This window comes from Silurus meridionalis, chromosome 24, assembly GCF_014805685.1.
Source record: "Silurus meridionalis isolate SWU-2019-XX chromosome 24, ASM1480568v1, whole genome shotgun sequence".
Lineage (NCBI taxonomy): Eukaryota > Metazoa > Chordata > Actinopteri > Siluriformes > Siluridae > Silurus > Silurus meridionalis.
Window position 1 is genome coordinate 4,809,352 of NC_060907.1, and position 27,500 is coordinate 4,836,851.

The 27,500-nt window shown below is 38.5% G+C and overlaps 2 protein-coding genes, 1 long non-coding RNA gene and 1 other non-coding gene across 5 annotated transcripts in view; 3 read left to right on the forward strand and 1 right to left on the reverse strand.

Annotated features, from left to right (window-relative positions):
- Positions 1 to 918, forward strand: part of LOC124378429 — an 8,140-nt gene extending 7,222 nt beyond the window's left edge. The window contains exon 13 of the mRNA XM_046838136.1: positions 628 to 918. Within this exon, the coding sequence (XP_046694092.1) occupies positions 628 to 914 (287 nt within the window). The 3' untranslated portion in view covers positions 915 to 918. The remainder of the gene's footprint in view (positions 1 to 627) is intronic.
- Positions 919 to 1,992: 1,074 nt separating this feature from the next.
- LOC124378468 lies at positions 1,993 to 18,679 on the forward strand. 2 transcript variants are annotated; one of them, XR_006924227.1, is made up of 6 exons: positions 1,993 to 3,257; positions 5,572 to 5,592; positions 5,833 to 5,853; positions 6,042 to 6,059; positions 16,375 to 16,815; positions 16,923 to 18,679. It is a non-coding gene; the product is annotated as an uncharacterized LOC124378468 (long non-coding RNA). The 2 variants fall into 2 exon arrangements; XR_006924226.1 differs by having other exon boundaries at positions 16,632 to 16,815.
- A 4,046-nt stretch (positions 18,680 to 22,725) lies between these two features.
- trnae-cuc lies at positions 22,726 to 22,797 on the reverse strand. Its single transcript has one exon. It is a non-coding gene; the product is annotated as a tRNA-Glu (tRNA).
- Positions 22,798 to 23,877: 1,080 nt separating this feature from the next.
- Positions 23,878 to 27,500, forward strand: part of LOC124378447 (suppressor protein SRP40-like) — a 7,136-nt gene continuing 3,513 nt past the window's right edge. The window contains exons 1-8 of the mRNA XM_046838160.1: positions 23,878 to 23,902; positions 24,502 to 24,519; positions 24,662 to 24,679; positions 24,871 to 24,909; positions 26,897 to 26,914; positions 27,122 to 27,139; positions 27,322 to 27,360; positions 27,470 to 27,490. Coding sequence (XP_046694116.1) covers positions 23,899 to 23,902; positions 24,502 to 24,519; positions 24,662 to 24,679; positions 24,871 to 24,909; positions 26,897 to 26,914; positions 27,122 to 27,139; positions 27,322 to 27,360; positions 27,470 to 27,490 — 175 coding nt within the window. The 5' untranslated portion in view covers positions 23,878 to 23,898. The remainder of the gene's footprint in view (positions 23,903 to 24,501; positions 24,520 to 24,661; positions 24,680 to 24,870; positions 24,910 to 26,896; positions 26,915 to 27,121; positions 27,140 to 27,321; positions 27,361 to 27,469; positions 27,491 to 27,500) is intronic.

Below are 27,500 nucleotides of genomic sequence, written 5' to 3' on the forward strand. Positions count from 1 at the left end.
TAATGTTTTTTTAAGCACAAGAAAAACCAAACCTCAAACAAAGCAAACTTCAAATACAAACCAGATACCAGGATAAAAAAAGAGAAAATAAGAGGAAGAAGAAAAATAAAAGATGTCCTGCTGCATATGAATTAGTGTACTATGTAAGGATGGGCAATATGATATAATATTAATATTATAATCCTTTTTGCTACAAAGGTTTTTGCAGTAGCACAATATAAGTAGTTAATTTATTTTATTAGTAACTTTACAATGTCATTTCAAAACAAAATTCAAATTGGAAACACCTGATTTGATCTTGATCTTAAACGTTTTTATTTTCCTCATTATTCACACAGCTTTAGGTTCAATCCCGCCATACTGCTCAGCATCATAAAGCTCCATCTTAGTCGTGGCTCATGGGTCCTCTGACACCATAATCACCTCTAACATACTAAGACTTACATAAGACTTCCAGGATGCGTTCCAGAAGCGACAGAAACACTGGGAGCTCTGTATTGCTGTGCAAGCGGACTATTTTGAGGGTGATAGTGTGTAAATGCAGATAAATTAAGTACTTTTTCGTAAACAGAGCGAGCCTCAAAACTTTGTTACCACCTCATATCTTCTTTTGGCTGCTCCCATTAGGGGTCGCCACAGCGGATCATTCTTCTCCATACCACCCTGTCCTCTACATCTGCCTCTTTCACACCAACTACCTGCATGTCTTCCCTCACCACATCCATGAACCTCCTCTGGCAGTAGGTTTATGTCCTACTCAAGGTCAAGTGAGTCTGGGCGTTCTATTACACTATCAAGTTACAAAAGCAACCTTCTTTCAACTTAGAAATATTTCTAAGTTAAGAAACGTTATCTCTATCCGATGCAGAGAAGCTCGTCCATGCGTTCATGACCTCCAGAATGGACTATTGTAATGCATTACTAGGTGGATGTCCTGCATCATTAATAAACAAGCTTCAGTTAGTTCAGAATGCGGCAGCAAGAGTTCTTACAAGGTCAAGAAAATATGACCATATAACCCCAATTTTATCGTCCCTACACTTGCTTCCTGTTAAGTTTCGAATGGACTTCAAACTACTACTTCTTACTTATAAAGCACTAAATGTTTTGGCTCCCATGTATCTCTCCAGTCTTTTAACACGCTACAATCCGTCACGCTCCCTGAGATCTCAAAACTCTGGGCTTCTAGTAGTTCCTAGAATAGCAAAGTCCACTAAAGGCGGTAGATCATTTTCACATTTAGCTCCTAAACTTTGGAATAGTCTTCCTGACAGTGATCAGGGCTCAGACACACTCACCCAGTTAATGTGCAGATTAAAAACATATCTTTTTAGCAAAGCCTACACATAACATACGTCTCACATCATAACCTTGTGTTCCAGAACATCTGATCACATGCACATTATCAACTTGTGCTGTTAATATCATAAACAGCAGCTACGCTAATTCCTCTCCACTGCTTCTCTTTCTCTGCCCATCCCGAGGCTTCCTGAGGTTTGGCCAGCTCCAGTCACGTCCCACCTCATGAAGATTATGGACCTTTGAAGAAGTAGATGCTGAACTCGCAAACATCCTGAACCATCTAGAGACGTACCAGTGCCAATTGGATCCCACTACATGTGTGGATTTGACATTGGACATCCTGGAGTGTTTCAAGGCTCTGGCATGGAGAAGCTGATGCTGGATCTGTGATGATCACAAATGTTGAGCTCATAAAACTAGGAGCTACTAACCATATAGACTGTAGAAAGAACATTACTTAATAATCTTATTGGAGCATAATCTTATACTCCAGTACTCATGTTAGTTCTCACTCTCCAGTGTTCTGTATTGTTGAAAGATTTATGATCAAACTCTTGATGTCACCCAAATGAGGATTGGTTACCCCTTTTGAGTCTGGTTCCTCTAAAGGTTTCTTCCTCATTACATCTAAGGGAGTTTTTCCTTGCCACAGTCGCCATGGCTGCTCATCAGGGATAAATGCACACCATTCACCTTGACTGTTGATTTCTGTAAAGCTGCTTTGAGACAATGTCTGTTGTGAAAAGCTCTATAGAAATAAACTTGACTTGACTATCTAGGTCTGATTCCCATTCCAGATCTAGATACAGGGCAAGATCCACAACCAGATCTAGGTCCAGGTACAAGTCACAGTCCCCATATTACAGGGGGAAAAAAAAGCCATCAAAGCTTTCTGAGGGCAGTGCACAAAAGGTTAAGAATCCTGTATCCGCCACTGCTCAAGCTGTAGAACCCAAAGCGCCTCCATCTAGTGAAAGTGTCCCAGTGCTTCCTTTGCATGACAGCCCACCACCTTCTCGATGGAAACCAGGACAAAAGCCTTGGAAACCACCTTATGTTCCCATCCAGGAGATAAAAGCAAAGAAAGGCTTGCGCTCTGATATGTCAAACTCCAGTCATGCCACTGGAAACAACGTCAAATGTTCATGGAATTTAAGGAATCCACGTCTCATAAGGGCCTCAGCAGTATCAGCCAGTACAGTGGAAAAACCAAGCGACCCGAAGACCCCCGAAAAGGTTCATCCAGGAGCCGATTTTCCAGACATTCATGAAGCAGAAGTCGCTCTAGTTATCAGTCCGTGTCACCTGGTCAGTACAGCAGGTCTTCCTCGGCTACTTCCTCTAGCAGGTCGGACTCTTATTATTCATATAGAAGAACATCTTCAGAAAGAAAAGAGAAACATCGTAGTGCTCACCGAAGGGACCATAAGAGGACCAAGAATGTGAAATGTAGCCCTGTCAAAGAAGATGCATCTGCCTCCCATTCAGATAATGAAACTGATTCCACACACGGAGAACTAACATGAGCACCTGCATACACAAGATGGCTGCTGCAGTGTTTTTCTGAACTGTGCAAGGTTTTCAATCAAGCAATAATCCAAAGAATCCTTTCCAAAACGACATTTTTTAAAAAGAGAGTGTAAAGAGGAGATAAATCAACTTTTAATTGCAAAATTGTGGACTTCAATCATCTTTTGTGGAAGAATTTTGGCTGTAGGTGAGCTTTGGGCCTAATAGGCCTTGATGACTAAGCCATGCCACCTAAAGCAACAAACAACAATACTGAGCAATATGCCACCATGGCTCAAGTATGTGAATTGTTGGAACAGCAAAAAGACCTCTTCAGAACCTTGCTTGATCAACAAGAAAAAAGCTTCAAAACCTGTGTTCAAATCATAGTTGATTCTTTAAACAGGAGAATTGATGACTTGTCAAAGCAGGTTTATGATTTTAAGGTGAGTCTAGAAATGAGTCAAAAAGAACTTGATGATCTTAAAATCAATTGTAAAACTTGGTCTACAAATTGTAAGGAAACCAGGAAGGATCTGGATACAATTGTTAAGTTTGATCATAACTTCAGATAAAACAGAACATTTGGAAGGTCAGTCAAGACGCCATAATATTGTTATAGATGGCTTGAAAGAATCTGCAAGAGAAAAGGTGTCTGAATCTGAAAAAAAAGGGAGAAAAGTTTTTAGCGAAAATCTACAGTTGGATCAGCGGAAAATAGAGCTGGAATGGGCTCATAGAGTTGGAAATCAAAGGACATTGTCAGAGAAACCCCGACCCATTGTTGTTAGATTCTTGTGGCTGAAGGATAAACCTGCAGTTTTGAATAAAGCTAAGAACTTAAAGGGCACAGGCGTCTTCATAAATGAAGACTTTTTTGAAACCATTCGACAAAGAAGGAGAGAACTATTTCCAGCAATAAAGGCAGCCCGTGAGAGAGGTGACATTGCATATCTAAAATATGACACACTTATTGTTCACCCACCTTTCCAAAATCAACCAACACAAAGAAAGCCAAACGCTTAGAGTTTGGTTTATTAGTTTTGAATACACAACCATTTATAATATTTTTTTTTACTAGCAATAACATCTGTTTATTCTTTAAAATCACTATTGATTCTAACAAATTTGATTTTGAAGCTTAGACCTTTAAACCTTTAGATTTTTCAATATTTGATCCTTATAATGTCAATGTTGATCCAGATTTAAAAATTTTCATCGTTGGGTGCTTCAACTTTTTGTAATTTTTACACTGAACCTAAGTTTAATGATTTATGTAGATCTTTGCCTGCTAATATTTTTTCTCATTTTGTTTTCATTCTGTTCATTGTGTTCGAGAGAATAGATCAGGAGGTATTGTTTCTTTGTTTATTTACGAAGAATATGAATTTAAAATTAGGGATGATTTCACCTTAAAATCAGATAGAAATGAAGTGGAATCTTTATTTGTCGAGCTTTCTACTGGTCCTGGAGGAAAGAACATTATTGTTGGGGTTATTTACCGACCACCTGATTCCAGTGTTCAGGATTTTAATGAAAGTTTGGCTAATATTGAGCATAAATACTGTTATATTTTAGAAGATTTTAATATAAATCTCTTAAACAAATTTGATACCCCTACTGTTGATTTTCTTAATATTCTTTATTCTAGTTATCATTTTCCTCTTATTCATAAACCTACAAGATTTACGGAAAAATCAGTAACATTGATAATATCTTAACAAATTCTCTAAGTGAAGGAATTAAATCTGGTGTTTTATATTCAGACTTGTCCAATCATTTTCCCATATTTTAAATTAGAATTAATAGAGTTGACCTTTCAAAAGATATACAGCAAAAGAAAATCTTGAATAATGTAAATATTTCTAAATTTAAGGATTTGATTGCTAGTATTTCCTGGGATGATCTGTATGAGGAATACGATGCTGAAAGAGCATATCAACAATTTATGACTATCATTAGCTCTAGTTTTAATAAATGTTTTCCAGTTAGTAGCTCTGTAAAGAAAATCAATCAGGACTTTAATAAGCCTTGGTATACAGTTAGCTTACAAAAGATGTTGAGGACTAAGAACAAACTCCATAAAAATGTTTTAAATCCTACGCCTCTCACCTTTGGGGTTTATAACTCCTACAGAAATAAATATAATTATTAGATGTGCAAAAAAAAAAATATTTTAGTGAAAAATTTAAGAGGCGTTCAAATGATATTAAAACCACATGGAAAGTAATAAATCAGGTGCTGCAAAAAGAGAAGATTACTTCAAAGCTACCTTCAGATTTTGTGGATGGTGACAGTTCTTTTAATAATCCATTTAACATATTTCAGCTGCAGTGTGTGTATAGCAGGTAGTAAAACACAGAAACACTTACACACTCAAACACACATAAAACCACAATCAATCTCACATACGCACAGACACTCACTCACATACATACACACACACACACACACACAAACACTTACACACGCAAACACATAAAAACACAATCAATCTCACATACACACAGACACTCACTCACATACACACACACTCACATATACACATACTTACACAGTCACACACTGGTAATACACACTTACACATTCAAACACACATTATATATATATATATATATATATATATATATATATATATATATATATATATATATATATATATATAATATTGTATTTATTTATTTTACTTAGATTTATATCTAATAATTGTAACTTTTCCTTTTTTTTTTTTTTATTACTTTTTTTGTGTTTTTATTTCAGCTGCAGTGCGGATAGGAGGAGGTAAAACACACAAACACACACTCAAACACACAAAAACACACTCAATCTCACATACACACAGACACTCACTCACTCACTCACATACACACACAAACACTTACACACTGGAAATACACACAAACACTTACACACATATATGTTTAAATAATATTGTATTTATTTATTTTATTTAGATTTTTATCTAATAATTGTAACTTCTTTTTACTTTATTTTTTTTTCTTTTTTGTGTTTTTATTTCAGATGCACACCAGATGGCAGGAGGTAAAACACACAAACACTTACACACTTAAAACATAAAACCACAATCAATCTCACATACACACAGACACTCACTTACACATTCACTCTCACACACACACACACACACATTATAATGATAGTAGATATAATAATTGTAACTTCTTTTCACATTTTTTTTTTTTTTACTACTTTTTGTGTTTTTATTTCAGCTGCAGTGTGTATAGCAGGTAGTAAAACACAGAAACATTTACACACTCAAACACACATAAAACCACGAACAATCTCAGATTTTCAGAATGATCATTAGCTGAATACTGAGATTTAATACAAATATTATAATTAGAATGAAACTGTACATGTTAATTAGTTCATTAAAATACATTTTTATGAGTTTAATCTGATTAATAATTCCTTTTCCACTGCCTCCTACACATACATGGAGAACTTGGGACTAAACATAGCAGAAGAGGCCGTGTCATCTATGTAGAGCAAATTTACATTCATTACATATTTAATGGGTTCAATAATAATAATAATCATATTTGTGTTTAATGTGTGAATAAATCGCCTGTAAATTCAGGACCAATCTGTAGTGGAGAAAAGAGTTTACAGTTTTTCTAACAATGCTGTATGTCATATCTGCAAAAAAAAAAAAAAAAAAACAATGTGATCTCTAGTGAAACTTTTCCAGCTTGAGTACTAAACACTGTAGGTTTGTCTGAGTAGAATGTTCAGATGGAACCAGCACTAATGTAGATACCTTTTATCTTCTGTGTTGATGTTGAATTAAAATACAAAATGTTAAAAAAAAAAAGTGATTTTTAATTAAAGGACGGGTTTAAAAAAAAAATGTTGTCCAGTTTGATTTGGTGGCTGTGGAAAAAGTCCTAAAGAAACATTTCCACAATGGAAAAAGCAATGGACACTTCATTAATGTCCATTGCGAGTTCGAGTCTGGACTTTCTTTCATCATTTAGAGAGGAAGAAACTCCAGACTCGAACTTGCCACAGCACCCGTGGCCTTATTTACACCTCCTTCTTCTTCTTTCGGCTGCTCCCAATAGGGGTCGCTACAGCAGATCATCCGTCCCCACACCACCCTGTCCTCCACATCTGCCTCTTTCACACCAACTACCTGCATGTCTTCCCTCACCACATCCATGAACCTCCTCCTTGGCCTTCCTTTTTTCCTCCTACCTGGTGGCTCCATCCTCAGCATTCTTCTACCAATATAATTCATGTCCCTCCTCTGCACATGGCCAAACCATCTCAATCTCGCCTCCCTCACCTTGTCACCAAAACATCCTACATGCGCTGCCCTCTAATAAACTCATTTCTAATCTTGTCCATCCTCGTCACTTCCAACGAAAACCTTAACATCTTCAGCTCTGCTACCTCCAGCTCCACCTCCTGTCCTCTACTCAATGCCACTGTCTCTAATCCATACAACATTGCAGGTCTCACCACAGTCCTATAAACTTTCCCTTTCATTCTTGCATTCAAGAACACTATCACAAATCACTCCTGTCACTCTTCTCCACCCTGCCTGCACTCTTTTCTTTACTTCTTTAACACACTCTCCATTACTTTGCACTGTTGACCCCAGGTACCTGAACTCCTCCACCTCTTCTCCCTGCAACCACACTACTCCACTGCCCTTCCTCTCATTCACACACATGTACTCTGTATTACTCCTACTGACTTTCATTCCCCTTCTCTCCAGCGCATATCTCCAGGCTCTTCTCAACCTACTCACTACTCTCACCACAAATCACAATATCATCTGCAAACATCATAGTCCAGGGAGACTCCTGTCTGACCTCGTCCGTCAACCTGTTCATCACCACTGCAAACAGGAAAGGGCTCAGGGCCGATCCTTGATGTAGTCCAACCCTCACCCTGAACCAGTCTGTCGTACCTACGGCACACTTCACTGCTGTCACACTGTCCTCATACATGTCCTGCACCACCCTCACATACTTCTCTGACACACCTGACTTCCTCATACAGTACCACAGCTGCTCTCTCGGCACCATGTTGTACGATTTCTCTAAATCCACAAATACACAATGCAATTCCTTCTGTCCTTCTCTATACTTCTCCATCAACATCCTCAAAGCAAATAAGGCATCTGTGGTGCTCTTCCTCAGCATGAAACCATACTGTTGCTCACAGATGGTCACCTCTTCTCTAAAGCCTGGCTTCCACTACTCTTTCCCATAACTTCATGGTGTGACTGATCAACTTAATTCCCCTGTAGTTACTGCAAGAATGCACATCTCCTTTATGCTTAAAGATCGGTACCAGCACACTTCTTCTCCATTCCTCAGGCATCTTCTCACCTTCCAAAATCCTGTTAAACAATCTGGTCAAAACTCCACTGCCATCTCTCCTAAACATCTCCACGCTTCTACCGGTATGTCATCTGGTCCAACCGACTTTCCACTCTTCATCCTCTTAATCGCTGCACTCACTTCCTCCTTACTACTATCTACATTCTGCTTCACCAACTCCACATCGTCCAACCTTATCTCTCTCTGATTTTCCTCATTCAACAGCTGCTCAAAATCCTCCCTCCACCTTCTCAACACACTCTCCTCACTAGTCAACACATTTCCTCTCCATCCTTTATTGCTCTAACTTGCAGTACATCCTTCCAGCTCGGTCCCTCTGCCTGGCCAATCGGTATAAATCCTTTTCTCCTTCCTTAGTGTCCAACCTCTCATACAGCTCCTCATATGCCTTTTCCTGCTGCCGCATCTCCTTGTACTCCTGCCTACTTTTCTCATCACTCTGTCTATCCCACTTCTGTTTTGCCAACCTCTTTCTCCTTATGCTCTCCTGCATTCCCTCATTCCACCACCACGTCTCCTTGTCTTCCTTTCTATTTCCAGATGTCACACCAAGTACTTTTCTAGCTGCCTCCCTCATCAGTCCTGCAGTAGTTTCCCAATCACCCAACACCTCTTCACCACCACCGAGCGCCTGTCTGACCTCTTCCCTGAACCTTACACTACACTCTTCCTCCTTCAGTTTTCACCATCTTATTCTTCTTTCAGTCCTCACTATCCTTCTCTTGTTCGTCGCCTCCAAAACCATCCTACAGACCAACATCCGATGCTGTCTAGCTACACTGTCCCCTGCCAACACCTTACAGTCTCCAATCTCCTTCAGGTTGCATCTCCTGCATAAAACATAGTCCACCTGTGTGCACCTTCCTCCACTATTATACGTCACCCTATGATCCTCCTTCTTCTTAAAATAAGTGTTCACCACTGCCATTTCCATCCTTTTAGCAAAATCTACCACCATCTGCCCTTCCACATTCCTCTCCTTAAGGCCATACCTACCCATCACTTCCTCATCACCTCTGTTCCCTTCACCAACATGCCCATTAAAGTCTGCCCCAATCACCAATCGTTCTTTCCTAGGTACACCATCTACCACTTCATCTAATTCACTCCAGAATCTTTCCTTCTCCTCCATCTCACAGCCAACTTGTGGACCATAGGCACTGATGACATTTATCATCATCCCTTAAACTTCCAGCTTCACTATCAGAAACTCTCTTCACCTCCACTACACTCTTACTGTACTCTTCCCTCAGAATCACCCCTACACCATTTTTTTTTCCATCCACACCATGATAGAACAGTTTGAACCCACCTCCAATGTTTCTGGCCTTACTCCCTTTCCACTTGGTCTCCTGAACACACAACATTTCTACCTTTCTCCTCTCCATCATATCAGCTACCTCTCTCCCTTTACCAGTCATAGTACCAACATTTAAAGTACCAACCCGAACCTCCACTCTCCTACACTGCTCCTTTTCCTGCTGTCTCTATAGATTCTATCTTCCTACTCTTCTTCTCCTCCTTCGGCCAACAGTAGCCCAATCTCCACCGGTACCCTATCGGCTAACGATACCTGTGGCGGTCATTGTTAGCCCGGGCCTCGACCGATCCGGTATGAAATTCTCATTTGTGATCCGCATATTTGATTTGGCACATGTTTTACGCTGGATGCCCTTCCTAACGCAACCCTCCCCATTTACCCGGGCTTGGGACCGGCACTAAGAGTGCACTGGCTTGTGCCTCCCTAATGGCTGGGTTTGTGGCCTTATTTACACCATTTTCTAAAATTTTGTTGTACAGAAGGTTTATAGCTCATAATAATTGTAATAGAAATCAATCAGTGTTTGACTCATTAATATCATTCTAATAGTAGATCAGTGTGTTGAGTCACATTTGAGTCATCTCACATTAACTGAGTTGATGAAGTCAAGTAGGTTTTATTGTCATTTCAACCATATACAGTGCAGCACAGTGAAACAGGACCAATGTGCCACAGCAAACAACATAAACTAACAAAAGGAACACAGAAGTACACACATAACTCTAAACTATCAACACAAAGTACACATGTGCAGCATTTAGTGCAAAAAACAATTTTTTAAAAGATGAGAAGGAAAAACTATCACAGGAGATCTGACAGTACAGTACAGAGGGTTGTGCAAAAAGGATTGTCTATGTGCAGATTGAAAATAAATACATGTATTTATGTGTGCATTAGAAAGAGCCTTGTGACAAAAATAATAATATACATTATAAATTATAGCCATAATAAATCATAGTACAATGCGACACAAAAAGAACTTCGTCTTCTTCTTTCGGCTTCTCCCATTAGTGGTCTCCACGGTGGATCATCCGTCTCCATACCTCTCTGTCCTCTACATCTGCCTCTTTCAAACCAACTTCATGTCTTCCATCACCACATCCATAAACCTCCTCCTTGGTCTTCCTCTTTTCCTCCTTCCTGGTGGCTCCATCCTCAGCATTCTGCTTCTGATATACCCCATGTCCCTCCTCTGCACATGTCCAAACCATCTCAATCTCGCCTCCTTCACCTTGTCTCCAAAACGTCCTACATGCGCTGTCCCTCTAATGAACAGATTTCTAAACAAGGTGGCACAAAAAGAACATGTTTTTGAAATGGTTAGCAAGAAGGATGTCATTTTTCCAATATGATCTTCTCTAATTAAATAATCAATGTAGACCAATCAAAACATTTATTACAGATTTGGTGTCAATAAAAAAAAATATATATCGAAAAGTTACACTTTATTTCTTTATAGTGATCTAGCTGCCCTGCTGGCCTGTAGAGGGTGCTGTGGCTGTGTACATAAAAGAGGGGAGTCTCATAAGAATGTGTGAAAATACGGGGTGTGTGTGTGTGTGTGTGTGTGTGTGTGTGTGTGTGTGGGTGTGGGTGTGAGGGTGTGAGAGAGAGAGAAGTCTATAGGGAGAGTGTGTGTGACAGAGAAAGAGAGAAAGATGTCTATAGAGAGTGTATGTACATGCATCTATTGAGAGACAGAATGAGCGGTGTATATATGAAAGAGGTGTTGAAAGAGAGAGAAAGAGACTAAATAAAAGAGCTGTCTATAGAAAGGGAGAGACAAAGTGAGGAAGGTGTCTATAGGGAAAGAAAGAGTGTGACAGAATGAGAGAGAGTGTGTGAGGTGTCTATAGTGAGGGAGGGAGAGTGTGAGAGATTGATATAGGTGTCTATATAGAGAGGGTGAATGAGAGGTGTCTATAGAGAGGGAGAGAAAGAGAATGAGAGAAGGTGTCTATAAAGAGGAAGAGAGACAGAAGCTTAATTGTTCTGATAAACATCTCACTTGTCTTCATTTTGGTTTATCCTATTTAGCAACTAATGGAGATGAAACCCAGATGTCAAACGAAGAGAACAAATTTGGATTGTTATTGAATTGATCTACAGGATGCATCATAATGTAAATATGAAAAAATGAAAGCAGAAATTCTGATTGACTTGTAGTCATTGTTTAATTTGAAACAAATCTTTTTATTGTATAAACATTAGAAATGGATGATACATTTGGAGGGATAAACAGCACCATATTAAGTAACTGCACTCAGCTACTGATTGCAAAAGCTCTAATTAACTATTTATTTATGCTGAATTTAAACTGCTCAGGTGTGTCATTTCATGTTCAGGAAGGTGTGAAAGTAGCAGTTGAAAAAACGTCAACGAGAAAGTCATGAAAGTCATGAGGCTGGTTTCAACTATCCATATCACATTGAATTGCATAGAATCCAATTTTTTTCCCCCATTGTATCGTATTGCATTGAAACCCACATACGAGTTTTCAACACAGCAAAAGTTTGTGCGTCTCGGTTTCTTACTAATGCAACAAGCTGCTCATTATCTCCGAGAGAGAAGGAACATGAGGAATGAGGGAATAACTTGTTTTTCCTGAACATTATCAGATAAAACAGATAAAAAATGTTTTAAATTTCCATAATGAATGAGAGATTTGTAATCATTGGTAATTTTTCGGATTCATTTTACGTTTGGTAACTGAGACTCCGCCCCAACATTGATTACTTTATTGCAAGATGTAATACATAACTAGAAGTATATAAATCTAACTGTATAAATTGAGAGGTTAAGGTGGTTATCTGGGCCCCACAGGACTCACTTGTGCAAGTTTTCGCTGTTCTTCGCAGGATCGCACCTTAATAAACCATAATATGATGGAACTCAATTTCAATCGACTCTTTAAAGGAAAATTAACCCCTAAACATCATATCGTTCGACTTATTGGAAGCATAAAAACGAAATATCTGAAGCTTGTAGAGTTAGAGGAATGAACACTTCAGCGTGCACCCACAGTGACCAATTACACTTCCTGTCATAAAACAGAACGTTTCATCGCTTTAGGTTCTCATTTGAAGCTTGTTGAAGAAACCTTTGTGGGAGGTGACACTTTCATTCACATCTATTTTTCTGAGATAGTTAAATTCACGCTAGCAACTCTGCAACCCTTGCTAACAGTACAGCTAATGCCTAATGCTTCTGCTAATCACCAATAATGTACACCATATCACAGTTAAACACTCGCACAATAGCACAGATGCTTATAAAGTAGCATCCACGGTGCTACTCATCCCTGTGGACGAGCTGTTATAGTAGAAACAATTATATTATTATCAGGCTGCAATCACACTGTTCTTTCCGCAGGCAATGTCTTCTGAGACCCGCTGCAAATTCGACAGCTTTACACAGCGACACGAACGCAAACCAGTTTTTAAAGTTTTTTTTTCTGTAGCTGTGTCATGTAAAATGGAACGATGAGGCACATCATGGCATCAGCACTTCTTACTTTTGCAGGCCAAAGGTCATCAAGCTTTATAGAGATTATATTACTACTGATTATAGGGTACTGATCTGTGCTACAATGTCATTGTTGTTGCACTAAACGTTGTTTGCGCATAATCGCTTTGTGAAATGTTGTGTGTAATGTCTTGTGTAATGTCATGTGGGTTTTGTTGTTTCATGCGGAACCTTGATCCTGGAAGATAATTTTTTCATGTCACTGCATACGGATGCATTATTTCATGTTGCGCCGTTAAAAGTTGCATCTCAAAGCACTTTCCAAGCATAAAAATAAAAATTGGAAATAAAATACATTAAAAAAATAATAATAATAAAAAATAAAATTAATCTATAAAATAAACATCACAGATGCATCACACAAATAAAATAAAAAAATTTTTAAAAATTGAATAAAATTTTATTTTATGTAAAATAATTTTGGGGTCCGATCACCAATTGAGCATAAACAGGTAGAAGGAACGACTAAAAGTCCAGAATCAGAACTTGGAGTGTAGACGGTCAAAAGTTGTAACAAGTAATGAGGTGCCATATACATTAAGTCAGCATAAGAATTTTAACATCAAAACTGGAGAAATATGTTCACCAGACCTGGTCTTGGTCAGAAGCTTAGCAGCTGAATTTTGAACAACCTGCAACTTGTTTAAGGTCGATTTTGAAATCCCAACAGCATTACAGTAAGTCAAAGTTCTTAGAAAATACGAAAATATTTTGCATCTCCGAAGTGCGAGTTCAGTGAACTCTGACCGATGAGTTTGTATGATGCGATAAAAGATTGACCTCTTCAGAAAATCAAGAGGAAGCACCAGCTGTAGCATTGTGTTACACCATTATCCCATTCTATACAAAATATAAAATCAAAAGGAACGTTGCCTTGTTTACATATAGTAACATGTCATTTCATATTTTTACATATAATAACATGATCTTTCCTACAATTATGTGATTCTTCTCCAAACTGTTACCACAAAGCTGGAGATAGACAATTGTACAGGACGTCTTTGGATGCGGATCCCTACTGAACACCTTGGGATGAATGTGAACGCTGACGGCACCCCAGATCTCCTCACTTCACTTGCATCAGTACCTGACTTCACTAACACCCTTATGGCTGATGAACACAAATATCCATAAGCACACTCCAAAATCTAGTGGAACATCTTCCCAGAAGAGTGGAGGGAATTATAAGAGCAAACTGGGACTAAATGTGGAATGCGATGCTCAAAAAGCACATACTAGGTCTAGGTGTCCGCACATTTTTGGCAGTATGTCGTATCTGGTTGCTCTTCTTATTGATCTCTGAAGAAACTTCTAGCACATTCTCAGCTCCATTTCTGTCAATCAACACCGTCTGACCAATCCAGATTCATGTCTGTGCTAATGCTGGGTAAATCTCCACAGATTGAAGTGTGTGTCAGTGTGTGTGTGTGTGCAGTGAGTTGTACTCTCGTGACACACTGTTGACACATTGTTAAATCATGAGGTGATGGAGATGTTGCCAAAACAGCAGTGGAGCAGATCCGAGCCGAGAACGCGGCGTGATAGAGCTGCGAGTCTGAGAAAAACATCTGCTGCTGAGATCGGATTTAATCAAAGTTCTTCATCCATACACTCTTCATTTCTTCTTCTCTTTTCTTTTTTCTAACAGCTGACTTGCAGAGCAGATGTGTATATTCCACTCTGTGTCTTTGTGTGTGTGTGTGTGTGTGTGGTATATGTACAGAATTTAGATTTTCCCAACCAGGACTTTCAGAGATGATGCACCCTATAATATATAAGATCTGATGTTTTTACGGCTCAATATGGAAACGCTTTCCACCATGTAGAACATCTGTAAGAGGTTATATTTTTATTATCTGTCCATCTAAACATATAAACTCATGCAGATGTCAAAGTTTGTATGCATTTTTCCATTTTTGTCTCAAAGCGTTTTTTCCAATTTGTGTTTATTTTAGATTTGACAAGTTCACTGATTCAAAATAAATAATTCTACTAGTCTGTTCCGGGTGAAGAACTCAGGGGAGCAGATGTTTAAATGAACTAGATTGATAAAAACAAGCTGAGGCAACAGATTATTGTGTGTGGGTTTGAGTTTAGTGATAAAAGAGACTTTCGAACTCAATCGTCTTTCTCTGATAAATTTATGTGTGTATATATATACTTATTTATCCATTAATTAATTTGCCTATTTCTCTCAAATATTGCTCAAAATCTGTGTCAGTGAGCACTTCTCCTTTGCAGAAATAAACCATACACCTCACAATCCAGCTATTAGGGTTGCACAAGTCAGGTCACTCTAAGTGCCGGTCCCAAGCCCGGATAAATGTGGAGCGTTGTGTTATGAAGGACATCCAGCGTAAACATGTGCTAAATCAAATATGCGGAGGTGTTTAAACTGTTCTATCATGGTGTGGATGGAAAGAGAAATGGTGTAGGGGTGATTCTGAAGGAAGAGTACAGTAAGAGTGTAGTGGAGGTGAAGAGAGTTTCTGATAGGGTGATGATCGTGAAGCTGGAAGTTGAAGGGTTGATGATAAATGTTATCAGTGCTTATGCTCCACAAGTCGGCTGTGAGATGGAGGAGAAGAAAAAATTCTGGAGTGAATTAGATGAAGTGGTAGATTGTGTACCTAGGAAAGAACGATTGGTGATGCGGCAGACTTTAATGAGCATGTAGGTGAAGGGAACAGAGGTGATGAGGAGGTGATGGTGGGTATGGCCTTAAGGAGAGGAATGTGGAAGGGCAGATGGTGGTAGATTTTGCGAAAAGGATGGAAATGGCAGTGGTGAACACATTTTAAGAAGAAGGAGGATCATAGGGTGATGTAAAAGAGTGGACACAGGTGGACTGTGTTCTATGGACAGAGTGCATGTGTTTATTTTATTTGTGTAAATGAACATAAAGCAGAACAATTCAATACAAAAAAGGGTTTTCATTAGTATTTATGAACATATTAGTACATAAAATATTAATTTAACAAAATACCCACAACATAAAATTAAACAAAAATTACAATATAAAAATATAAAATGTTAAGTGTAAAAAACAATAATAATAATAATAATAATAATGAATGTGTGAAAAATTAAAATTGAAAAATACATGCTTCAGTGAAATTAATATAAAATTACAAACTGTAAATAAAATGTAATAAAAATATCAGGATTACAAAAACACACACAAACACATGTAGTTCCTCCTGATCTACACACAAAAATATGTTGACTGTGGTACGTTGTGTACATGAGTAACTGTCAGAGCAGTAGATGATATTAAACATATTCTGACATGTCTTGCAAATCCGATTTTCTTTTCTTGCCATTTCAACTTTTTTCTTCCAGCTATTCCAACTTTATTTCTCGCAATTCCAACATTTTTTCTCGCAAGTGGATTTAATTGCGAGGCCAGAGACGACGCTTATATAACAGTCGTGGTCCAAATTATGTTTGGCATGTGGATTGGTATGACAAACTAAAACTCTATGGAATATGTATCATGGCTTCTCCAGAAAAGTGATCTGGCGTGAAGCATACAAAACCAACAATGACCCACAAGTAGTCACAGAATATATTATAACTGCTGTCATCAATAATAACAGATGTCCACAAATGCTGCGTCTTGACCATGGATCTGAAAACACCCACATTGTAGCAATGCACAGAGTGTGACTCTTGGTTCAAGTACTGGAAATCAAAGACCTGAATATTTGTGGGCCACCTTGAGAAGCCAGCAGTTTTGGATGGACCATTCTAAACAGCTGAGATTCATGCCAGATTAATCAGGTAAAAACTAAACTGTCCAAATTAGAGATTGATGAGATGAGGTGCACAAAAGGGTTTGTTCACTAAATGTTTGTTACTAAATGTTCTTCTTTTTCTTCTTCTTTCAGTTTCTCCTATTAGAGGTCGCCACAGCGGATCATCCGTCTGCATACCCCCCCGGATATTTTTATCCGTGGAAACAAACATATCTGAGTAAATGTAATGTTGACTAATGCTGATTCTTTTGCCCATTTTTAATAGTTAAAAGAAAATAGGTTTAATAAAAGTGTAATTAAAAATAAATGACATTAAAGTACAGGTGCTTAATGTTTCTTTATTAAACTTAAAGATATTTGAACACTTTCATCAGTACATCATTCACTGTCTTCGAACCATTTCTTAGTTAGAAGATCCAATTGTTAAAAGTGACCACTCTAAGCATCATTTGGAGCATTTCAACATTGAACATTTGATCATTTTGAACATTTTAAGACTACTGTACATCGTTCACAACAACTTTTACTTTTCCAGCTGAGAGATAAAAAAACAGATTTAATCCCCACACCATTTAAATGATAAACAATAAATCGGCTAGTTGCAAGAGTAGTAAAGTCCACGTCAATTAACCAGTAAACTGTAATAACAACTAGAACATGGAGACAAGTTTTCATTTAATTTTCCCCAATACCAGGATTGTCTTCCAGAATTATTAACAAAAATAGCAAACAGGCTATTTGTATTTATGTTGGTGCCACACCTTGTGGTTTAAGTGAAATTAAAAAATTCAAGAGGTCTTACTAAACAGCTTATTGTATTGGGAATGCTTCATAAAATTAAAGCACCATGTAAAAAAAAAAAACATTAGGAAATTATTACAAATTATATCAACAGGCTCAGGCACTACACTGTCCATGATCCACACTTTACTCATACATTGTTTGCACACTTCTGTTGATCTAAACGTTGATCCAGCCAGATGTTTACATGTACACTATTTATTTCTATGTGTATACAGACAATCGATTTTGCACAACCATCTGTACTGTACTGGTCGGTGCTACTGTGTTACTGTTTTTCCTTGTCTCATGATGTCTCCTGTCCCCTTATCCTCCCCCTTTTGCACTAAATGTTGCACATGTGGACTTTGTGTTTTTAGTTTAGAGTTCTGTGTAGTTCTGTGTTGCTTTTGTTAATTTATGTTGTTTGCTGTAGCGCCATGGTAATGGAGAAACCTTGTTTTGTTTCACTGTGTACTGCACTGTATATAGTTGAAATGACAATAAAGACTACTTTAACCTTATTCATTTCAGACCTAAAATCAGTGTAGCTTTCATAATGAATCGAAAGCCTTAGAAAGCGTCTGCAGTTGCCACTCTTCAGCAGCTGCAGTGGTCTAAGACGTCCGATAATTCCTTCTGGTCTGAATTTCGGAAGTCTGTTTGGCAGGATTCCAAGGCAATGTGTTCAGACATACTTTAGAAAGTTATCAATAAGATTACTTTTCACATATGCGAGGGCTGCTTACTTTAAGATTACTAGAGCAAGGTTAATGGGGAGGCATTTCTCTTCTTGCCAACCAAAAGAAATGATCCACTCAAAACTCTCCTATGTTTGCATTCCATAATCATACAGAAGTAAGGGTACCTTGAAGGTGTGGCCCAATGCACATTGTTTATAGAATCCATGCCAGAATTCAGAAAGGCAATTTCTAAGAACCCCCCCTTCATGCTGTCCCATCTCATATTGTCCATTTGGAAGCAGAAGCTGTATTTGAATTTCAGACTGTGTATGAGTCAGATTTTTACGTGATGACATGATGGATGACTAGAATAATTTTTCTGGTGTCAAAGGCAAGGTATCTTCCAGGCTTTGCTCTTTAGTTATAGAAAGATCTCCAGTGTAGATTGCAACACTATTGCTTTCTTCCAGTATATCCATAGGACTGCATAAGAGTTCTGACATAAACTGGGATTATCTGTGTGATAAAAGACACATTATCACTACCAAAATTATTTCCAGCGTTTTCAACATAAATTACATATAAAATATCTGAGCCTTGTGATGATTTTTCCAATAGTTGATTAGCTTGGTTGCTTGAAGAGGAAGAACCAGCATCATCCTGCAGGTTTTCCACCTCAAACTGTGAGATTCTTACTTGTCCATGTTTTTTATTTGGGACATTTTCCATTTGCCCTGTGTGCATGCTTTGTATCTGTCTGTTGTTGGGACCCATCATTTGTGTCATTACTGCACTTTTGCTTTTAACTCAACTTTGCCATCAGTCTTTGTAAAAGCTTCGATTTCTTAGAGCTTGGCGTATCTTCCTGCCTCCTGCAAAACCCCATTGCTGCTAACCAGTCTCTCTATGAGAAGGCAAATATTCCCTCAGCTCCTCATCTGTCATTAAATGCAAGACACTGGTATCAACCTACAAAAGAAATTGTGTTTTAATTTAAAAGCACTTGGTGTATCACAATCTCAAATCATAACCATAAATGGTTTGTTGTGCCTCACTGGGGTAAAGAGATTATACCCTTTTGGTAACTAATTGAACACAGAAACCGAACCGGAAAATATCAATGGGGTCATTCAATTTAAAATCACTACTAAACAAATATGCCCACATATGATTTCATACCATTGGAGATACCATTTTATAAAGATTTTATATGATAAAATTCAAGTAATTAAGGACACAAACTTCATATTTATCCATAAGTATAAAATTAAAACTGATTCTCCCACACCTGCTTTATAACCTGCTTGGTTTCAGATGGCATTGCCCATAAGTAGTGTAGTGTAAAACTAGTGCTCACTTATCAGTATCCATCAACTGTTATACTCTCATATTCCTCTTTTTGTTCAGTGTACAAAAGTGTGAATAATCTGCACTGCATTCATGAATGCTGATTACCTTATCATAAATCATTTTATTTATGGTGGACTCAGGAACATTTCTCTCCCTCAGGAAGCTGAAAAGGTCGTCCATCCTGTAATAGTACATTAACAAGAGTCCAGTAAATACACAAGCTGTGTGTATACAGTGATGCAGTATGTAGTTGTACTAATATTGAAAAGTCACAACAATCAGTTCTTGTTCACTCTGATACCATACACATTCATTTCACATTACGTTAGACCAGTGGTGTCAAACTTAAAAACTGGGATGAAGTCACGGGCCAAACTCAATATTTATTGAAAAATTGACTGCAATTGTGCATGTTTTCCGTCTCTCCAGATGTGTATTTTTTAACCATTTCATGCTTTAGTTTTGCATAAACATTGAATCTGGAACAACCAAAGTTTAATATTATAAACACATAAAAAATTTAATTTGAAATAAAACACATCAGTGGTATTCGTTTCTTATTATGTCTCTCTCTCTCTCTCTCTCTCTCTCTCTCTCTCTCTCTCTCTATATATATATATATATATATATATATATATATATATATATATATATTTATATACACAGTGGAACCCGGTTATGTCGATGTCCTAGGGCAGGGGTGGCCAACCCGTGGCTCGCGAGCCGCATGCGGCTGTTTGGCTGGTTTTATGCGGCTCTTATGTTCATATCGATTTTTGTGTTTGATTTTTAATGTGCGTGTTCGCTTTGCTTAAGTTCAATACGGTATTTTTAAGACTTAAATGAGCTTGCCCCTACTGGGAAACTTTGCGGTATATCAGACCTTGGCATGAGGCCAATCATAAATGACAGGGATGCACCGAGAATTTTCGGAAATCCCTAAATCACCGAAACAACACGGCAGAAACACAATAGTAATGACGCAATAAAAAAAGCGCAGCAGAACACGGTTATCTGGATAAGAGCCACATGTCTGCGGTGTGCGGAGAGCGATTTGCTAAACATGCAATGCTGAAATTTCAAGAGGGGGTGTATCTGCAAAGAGTTTCTCCAAGTCGGGTTTAATTTATCACCTGAAATCAAAACATCCCAATTGCCTTCTAAATATGAGAAGAACGCAGCGCAGAAAAGTAAAGTCAATCCGAGCATGCGCACTCCGTCTGTAGAGGACGTTTTTGAAAAGGCAGGAAAGTTTTCCAGTGATGGCGCCGAGGCAAAAGGCATAACACAAAAAATTTTGGATTTCATTGCCTTTTGAATTGAATTTTCATTTCGGTGCATCCCTAAAATATTATCGTTGGTGTGGCCCTCTGACACAATTCAGGTTTCTCATGTGGCCCCTTGTAAAAATTAAATGCCACCCCCCTGCGGTATATTCATCTCACGCACATGCGCATTTGACGGAAATACCGTATTGAACTCAAGCGAAGTGAACACGCACATAAAAAAACCCCACAAACAAAGTCTGTGTTTTCTACCCTGAAACACGTGAAATCAAAGCATTGATCTGTTCTGACTGACACACATGTGAAAGAATTGCTTTGAATTGCTTTTCAAATCCGATCCAGATTTGAAGGGGATTGTTCAAGGCAAGGATGCCAAAAGTTCCACTAAGTAACATGCATAGTAAAAGAAAAACGCTATTGTAAATTATTATATTTTTGTTTGTGGACTTGGTTAAACAGAGTTTGTGTGTGAGACAATGCACACAATGTTCATTGTTGAAAATGACTGTTCTGTGGTCTTAAAACTGTAGGAGTCAATTTCTGTCATTTTGTTGGTGTGTGACATTTACAATAAATCTGGCTGAGCAGAGGTGTGTGTGTGTGTGTGTGTGTGTGTGTGTGTAAGAGTAAGGGATGGGTGATGTTCATGTGTGCCCATGTGTATGATGTGGCTCTTTGCGGTAACACAGTCAAAAATGTGGCTCTCAGTCTCTGACTGGTTGGCCACCCCTGCTCTAGGGGTCGCCAAAAAGCATCGAGGTAACCGATAATCGAGATAAATGAAAATCAAAATGGCGTCAGTATATTAACGTGCTTGAAATTTCTTTATGTACATGATGTGCGTTAATAAATGAGAATGTGCATGCACGTGTTTTTGGACGTTTTTTTACACAACAGCGTTGCCGCGATTTGTTTGATGAAGACATGCTATAAAAATACATACAGTACATGTTTATCTGTCAGGAATCCACCTGCCACGCCCCCTTCAGCCCCCTTCAGCGTGTCAGGTGTTTTCTCGGCTGCTTTCTCTGAAGCTCCGCTTCAATCGCGCACACATTGTGCTCGTTTATCATCACCAGCTCCTATTTAAACTTCCACACTCTCACTGTCCGTTATTGTTGGTATATGTTGGTTCACGGCGGTCGTTGTTATCGCGCATGCGTATCCCGGTACGTGTCTTCCCACCGGCACTCTCTCAACGGCTGCGCTTTTCTTCCCAAAGCGCACCGCGGATTTTAATGTAAAACCTTTTTCACAAGCCAACAACAAAACAACCAAAAAATAATAATCATTTCTTTAAATAAAAAAAAAACTCTTAACAGTTTTTCTTGTCTGTCATTTGGCGTGAGAAATAATTTTCTGAGGTAAAATCTTCATCTTCTCGTGAGGTGAGTCTGTAAAAATTCTTATCCAATCAGCGTCATTGACGGAAACTCCTATAGCCAATCACAGCGCTTGTGGGCGGGGCTTTTTTCTGTCTGGCTTTTGGCGCGATAAATAATTTCTTATGTAATCATCTTCTTGTGAGGTGAGTCTGATGATACTGATCTTATTATTTCTCTTATATTTCTTTAAGATTCCGGAGTTAATATGAATTATTGATGTTAATTTACACTTATTTTAGTGTAGAACGTGATTTATTATAGTTTTTGGAGCTTCTTTAACTCTGTACCGGCGTCGTTAAAGGAAACTCGTACGAGTCCTAAATGACTCGATGTTGAAGTGCACTTTATACGGTGAAAATAATAATAATAAAAATAATAATAATGATTTATTCGGGCTTGGGACCGGCACTAAGAGTGCACTGGATTGTAAAACCCTAATGGCTGGGTTTGGTTCTCTGACCGGGACTCGAACCCGGGCCGCAGCGGTGAGAGCGCTGAATCCTGACCACTAGACCACCAGAGAACCCCTATTATATTTAACCACTAATTAATATATTTTATATAATAAAAAAAATTATAAAATAAAATACATCAAAACTGTACATTTAAATTTGAATATATGCTCTAAATCGGTGGTCCCCAAACTTTTTTTTTTCATGGCCCGGTTTAATGTTCGACAGTTTTTTCATGGACCGGTATTTAGGGTGTGGCGGATAATAAATACACTTAATAAAATTATAATTTGCAGTCTGCAGTCAGGGGGTTGGGGACCACTGCTCTAAGAACCCTGCCGCTTTAACCAATCAGCGCGTTGTTATGAGTTAATCTAGCCAATCACAGCGCTTGTGGGCGGGGCTTTTTTTCTGTGGCGCGAGAAATTATTTTCTGAGGTAAAATTTTCATCTTCTCGTGAGGTGAATCTGGAGATACTGATCTTTTTATTTCTATTATATTTCTTTAAGATTCTGGAGTTAATATGAATTATTGATGTTAATTTACACTTATCTCTGTACCGGAGTCGTTAAAATGACTCAAAGTTGAAGTGCACTTTGTAGGGTGATCAGGAAAGTCAGGGCTTTTGTACTGCATTAGTGTCTGAACTAAATATGTGTTATTTATCTACATTTCTCTGTAAAAGGATTTTATTTTGTGTAGTGTCTCATACACTATGTTTAGTGCACTACATAGTGTTGTGTAGGAGAATATTTGGGATTATTTGAGGTAAAAATTTAGGAAAATGTGTAAATACTGCTGTGTTGAAGTGTGTGTGACTGATTTTCAGTTAAAGTCTGAACTGAGTTCTCTGAAGTGCACTAATACAGGCTCACTCCAGTCTCGTCTCAATTCACACTAATACAGGCTCACTCCAGTCTCGTCTCAATTCACACTAATACAGGCTCAATCCGGCCTTGTCTCATTTCACACTAATACAGGTTTACTCCGGCCTTGTCTCATTTCACACTAATACAGGCTCACTCCGGCCTTGTCTCAATTCACACTGATCTCTCTCTCACACACACACACACACACACTGTGTAATGAATGTCAACATAATGTCAAACATGTTTTATAACAGTTTTCTGTGGGGTTTTTTTGTCAGTGAATAGAAGAAGAAATAAAAAACATGGGTAAGATTCACACACACACTGACACACACATGCTGACACACATAAACACTCACACACACTCTCACCTACACACACACACTCTCACCTACACACACACTCACTTACACATATACACTCACACATACTCTCACCTACACACATTCTCACTTACATACACATTCTCTCACACACTCACACACACACACACACACACACACTTTCACTCACACACACACACACTCTCACTTACACATACACACTCTCTCACACACACACACACACTTTCACTCACACACACACACACACACACTCACACACACACTCTCACACACACACACACACACACACACTCACTTACACATACACACTCTCTCACACACACACACACACTTTCACTCACACACACACACACTCACTTACACATACACACTCTCTCACACACACACACACACACACTCACTTACACATACACACTCTCTCACACACACACACATACACTTTCTCTCACACACACACTTTTACTTACACACACACACACACTATACTGACAGTCACTATAATGACATGAACGTGTTGTTCAACTTATTGATCTTAATTTAAAAAATTTATTTCTTCCACAGATAAAGCCCGTGACACTGGTAAGACACACACACCCTTTAGAAAACACACACACACACACACACACACACACACACACACACTATACTGAGAGTAAATATAATGATATGAATGTGTTGTTGATCTTGTTGTTCTTCATGAAACATTTTCTTTCTTCCACAGATACGATCTTAAATATGGGTAAAAGACACACACACACACACACACACACACACACACACACATATACACACACACACACACACACACATATACAAATACACACACTCAGAATACTCTTAGCACACACACAATTAAGACAGTCACTATAATGACTTGAATGTGTTGTTAAGCTTAATAATTAATACGTGTCTATCTCTTTTTTTCTTTAGTACACAACCTGATAGAAATCTGCCATGTAATTTATGCAAGTAAGAAAAACACACACACACATATATACACATACATACATACATATATACACACAATCTCACACTCACACACACTCACTCACACACACAGACACACACTCACACTCCCTCTTAAGACACATTTACACACACACTCACTCACACATATACTCACACACACATACAGACACTCACACACACACACACTCCCTCTTAAGACATATTTACACACACACACTGACAAACATAGACACTTACACACACACACTCACACACAGACACTCACACACATACTGACACTCAATCACACACTCACACACATACAGACACACACTCACACATACAGACACTTACACACACACTCACACATACAGACACTCACACACACATATACAAATACACACACTCACATACAGACACTTACACACACACTCACACACATACAGACACTCACACACACACTCACACATACAGACACATTCACTCACACACACAGACACACACTCACACACATACAGACACTTACACACACACTTACTCACACACACACACATACATACAGACACACACTCACACACATACAGACACTCACACACACACTCACACACATACAGACACTCACACACACACTCACACATACAGACACTCACACTCACTCACACACATACAGACACTTACACATACAGACACACACACACACTCACACACATACAGACACACACTCACACACACACAGACACTCACTCACACACATACAGACACAAACTCACACACACACACACTTACACTCACTCACACACATACAGACACAAACTCGCACACACACACTCACTCACTCACACATACAGACACACACTCACTCACACACAGACAAACTCGCACACACACACTTACACTCACTCACACACACAGACACACACACATACAGACACAAACTTACACTCACTCACACACATACAGACACACACACACACGCTTACTCACACACATACACACTCACACAAACACTCACTCACACACACATACACTCACACACAAACACACACACACTTACACTCACTCACTCACACACTTACACTCACTCACTCACACATACAGACACTCACATACACACACACACACTCGCTCACACACATACAGACAGACACTCACTCACACACTCACTCACACATATACTCACACACACACACACACACACACACACTCACATACAGACACACACTCACTCACACACACAGACACACACTCACACACATACACTTACTCACACACATACAGACACACACACACACACTCTCACTTACACATACAGACACATACATACAGACTCACACACACATACAGACACACACACTCACTCACACACAGACACTCACTCACACAGACACACACTCACTCACTCACACACAAACACACACTCACTTACACATACAGACACTCACTCACTCACACACATACAGGCACACACACTCACACACATACAGACACACACACACTCACTTACACACACACACACACACAGACACTCACACACACACTTACACACATACAGACTCACACACACATATACACACACACACACACACATACAGACACTCACACACACATACAGACACACTCACACACACACACTCATACACATACAGACAGACACTCACACACACACATACAGACAGACACTCACACACACTCACTCACACACATACAGACACTCACACATACATACAGACACACACACTCACATACAGACACACACACTCACACACATACAGACACACACACACTCACACACATAAAGACACTTACACACATACAGACACTCACTCACACACACATACAGGCACACACACTCATACACATACAGACACACACACAAACTCATTCACACACAGACACACTCACGCACACTCACTCACACACATATAGACACCCACTCACACACACACACTCACTTACACACATACACTTATTTTCAAATTATATAACATTTATTGTGTTTTTCTTTCAGTGATTATGTTTTGGATAGGTAAGACACAAACATTTACACACACACACACACACACTCAATCTCAAAGACACACTTAATCTCTCATACACAGACACACACACACACACACACACACATCTACTGACAAACACACGAATATTAATGATAATATAATATAATAATAATTAATATAATAATTGTAACTTTTTTTTAACTTGTATAACATTTATTGTGTTTTTATTTCAGCCGTTAAACAAGCGAGAGGTAATAACAACAAACACACATACACACTTTCAAACACACACACACACTCAATCTCACATACACAGACACACACACACACACACACACACACACATCTACTGACAAACACACGCATATTAACGCAATATAATCATTTTAACTTCTTTTTAAATTGTATAACATTTATTGTGTTTTTATTTCAGCCATCAAACATGTGAAGACAATTGAGGAGAAAATGAAAGGTAATACACACACACACACACACACACCTACAGACACATATTCTAATGACAGTACATATAATAATTTTAACTTCTTTTAACTTTTTTACATTTCTTGTTTTTATTTCAGAATCAGTGGAGATAACTAGGGGTAATACACA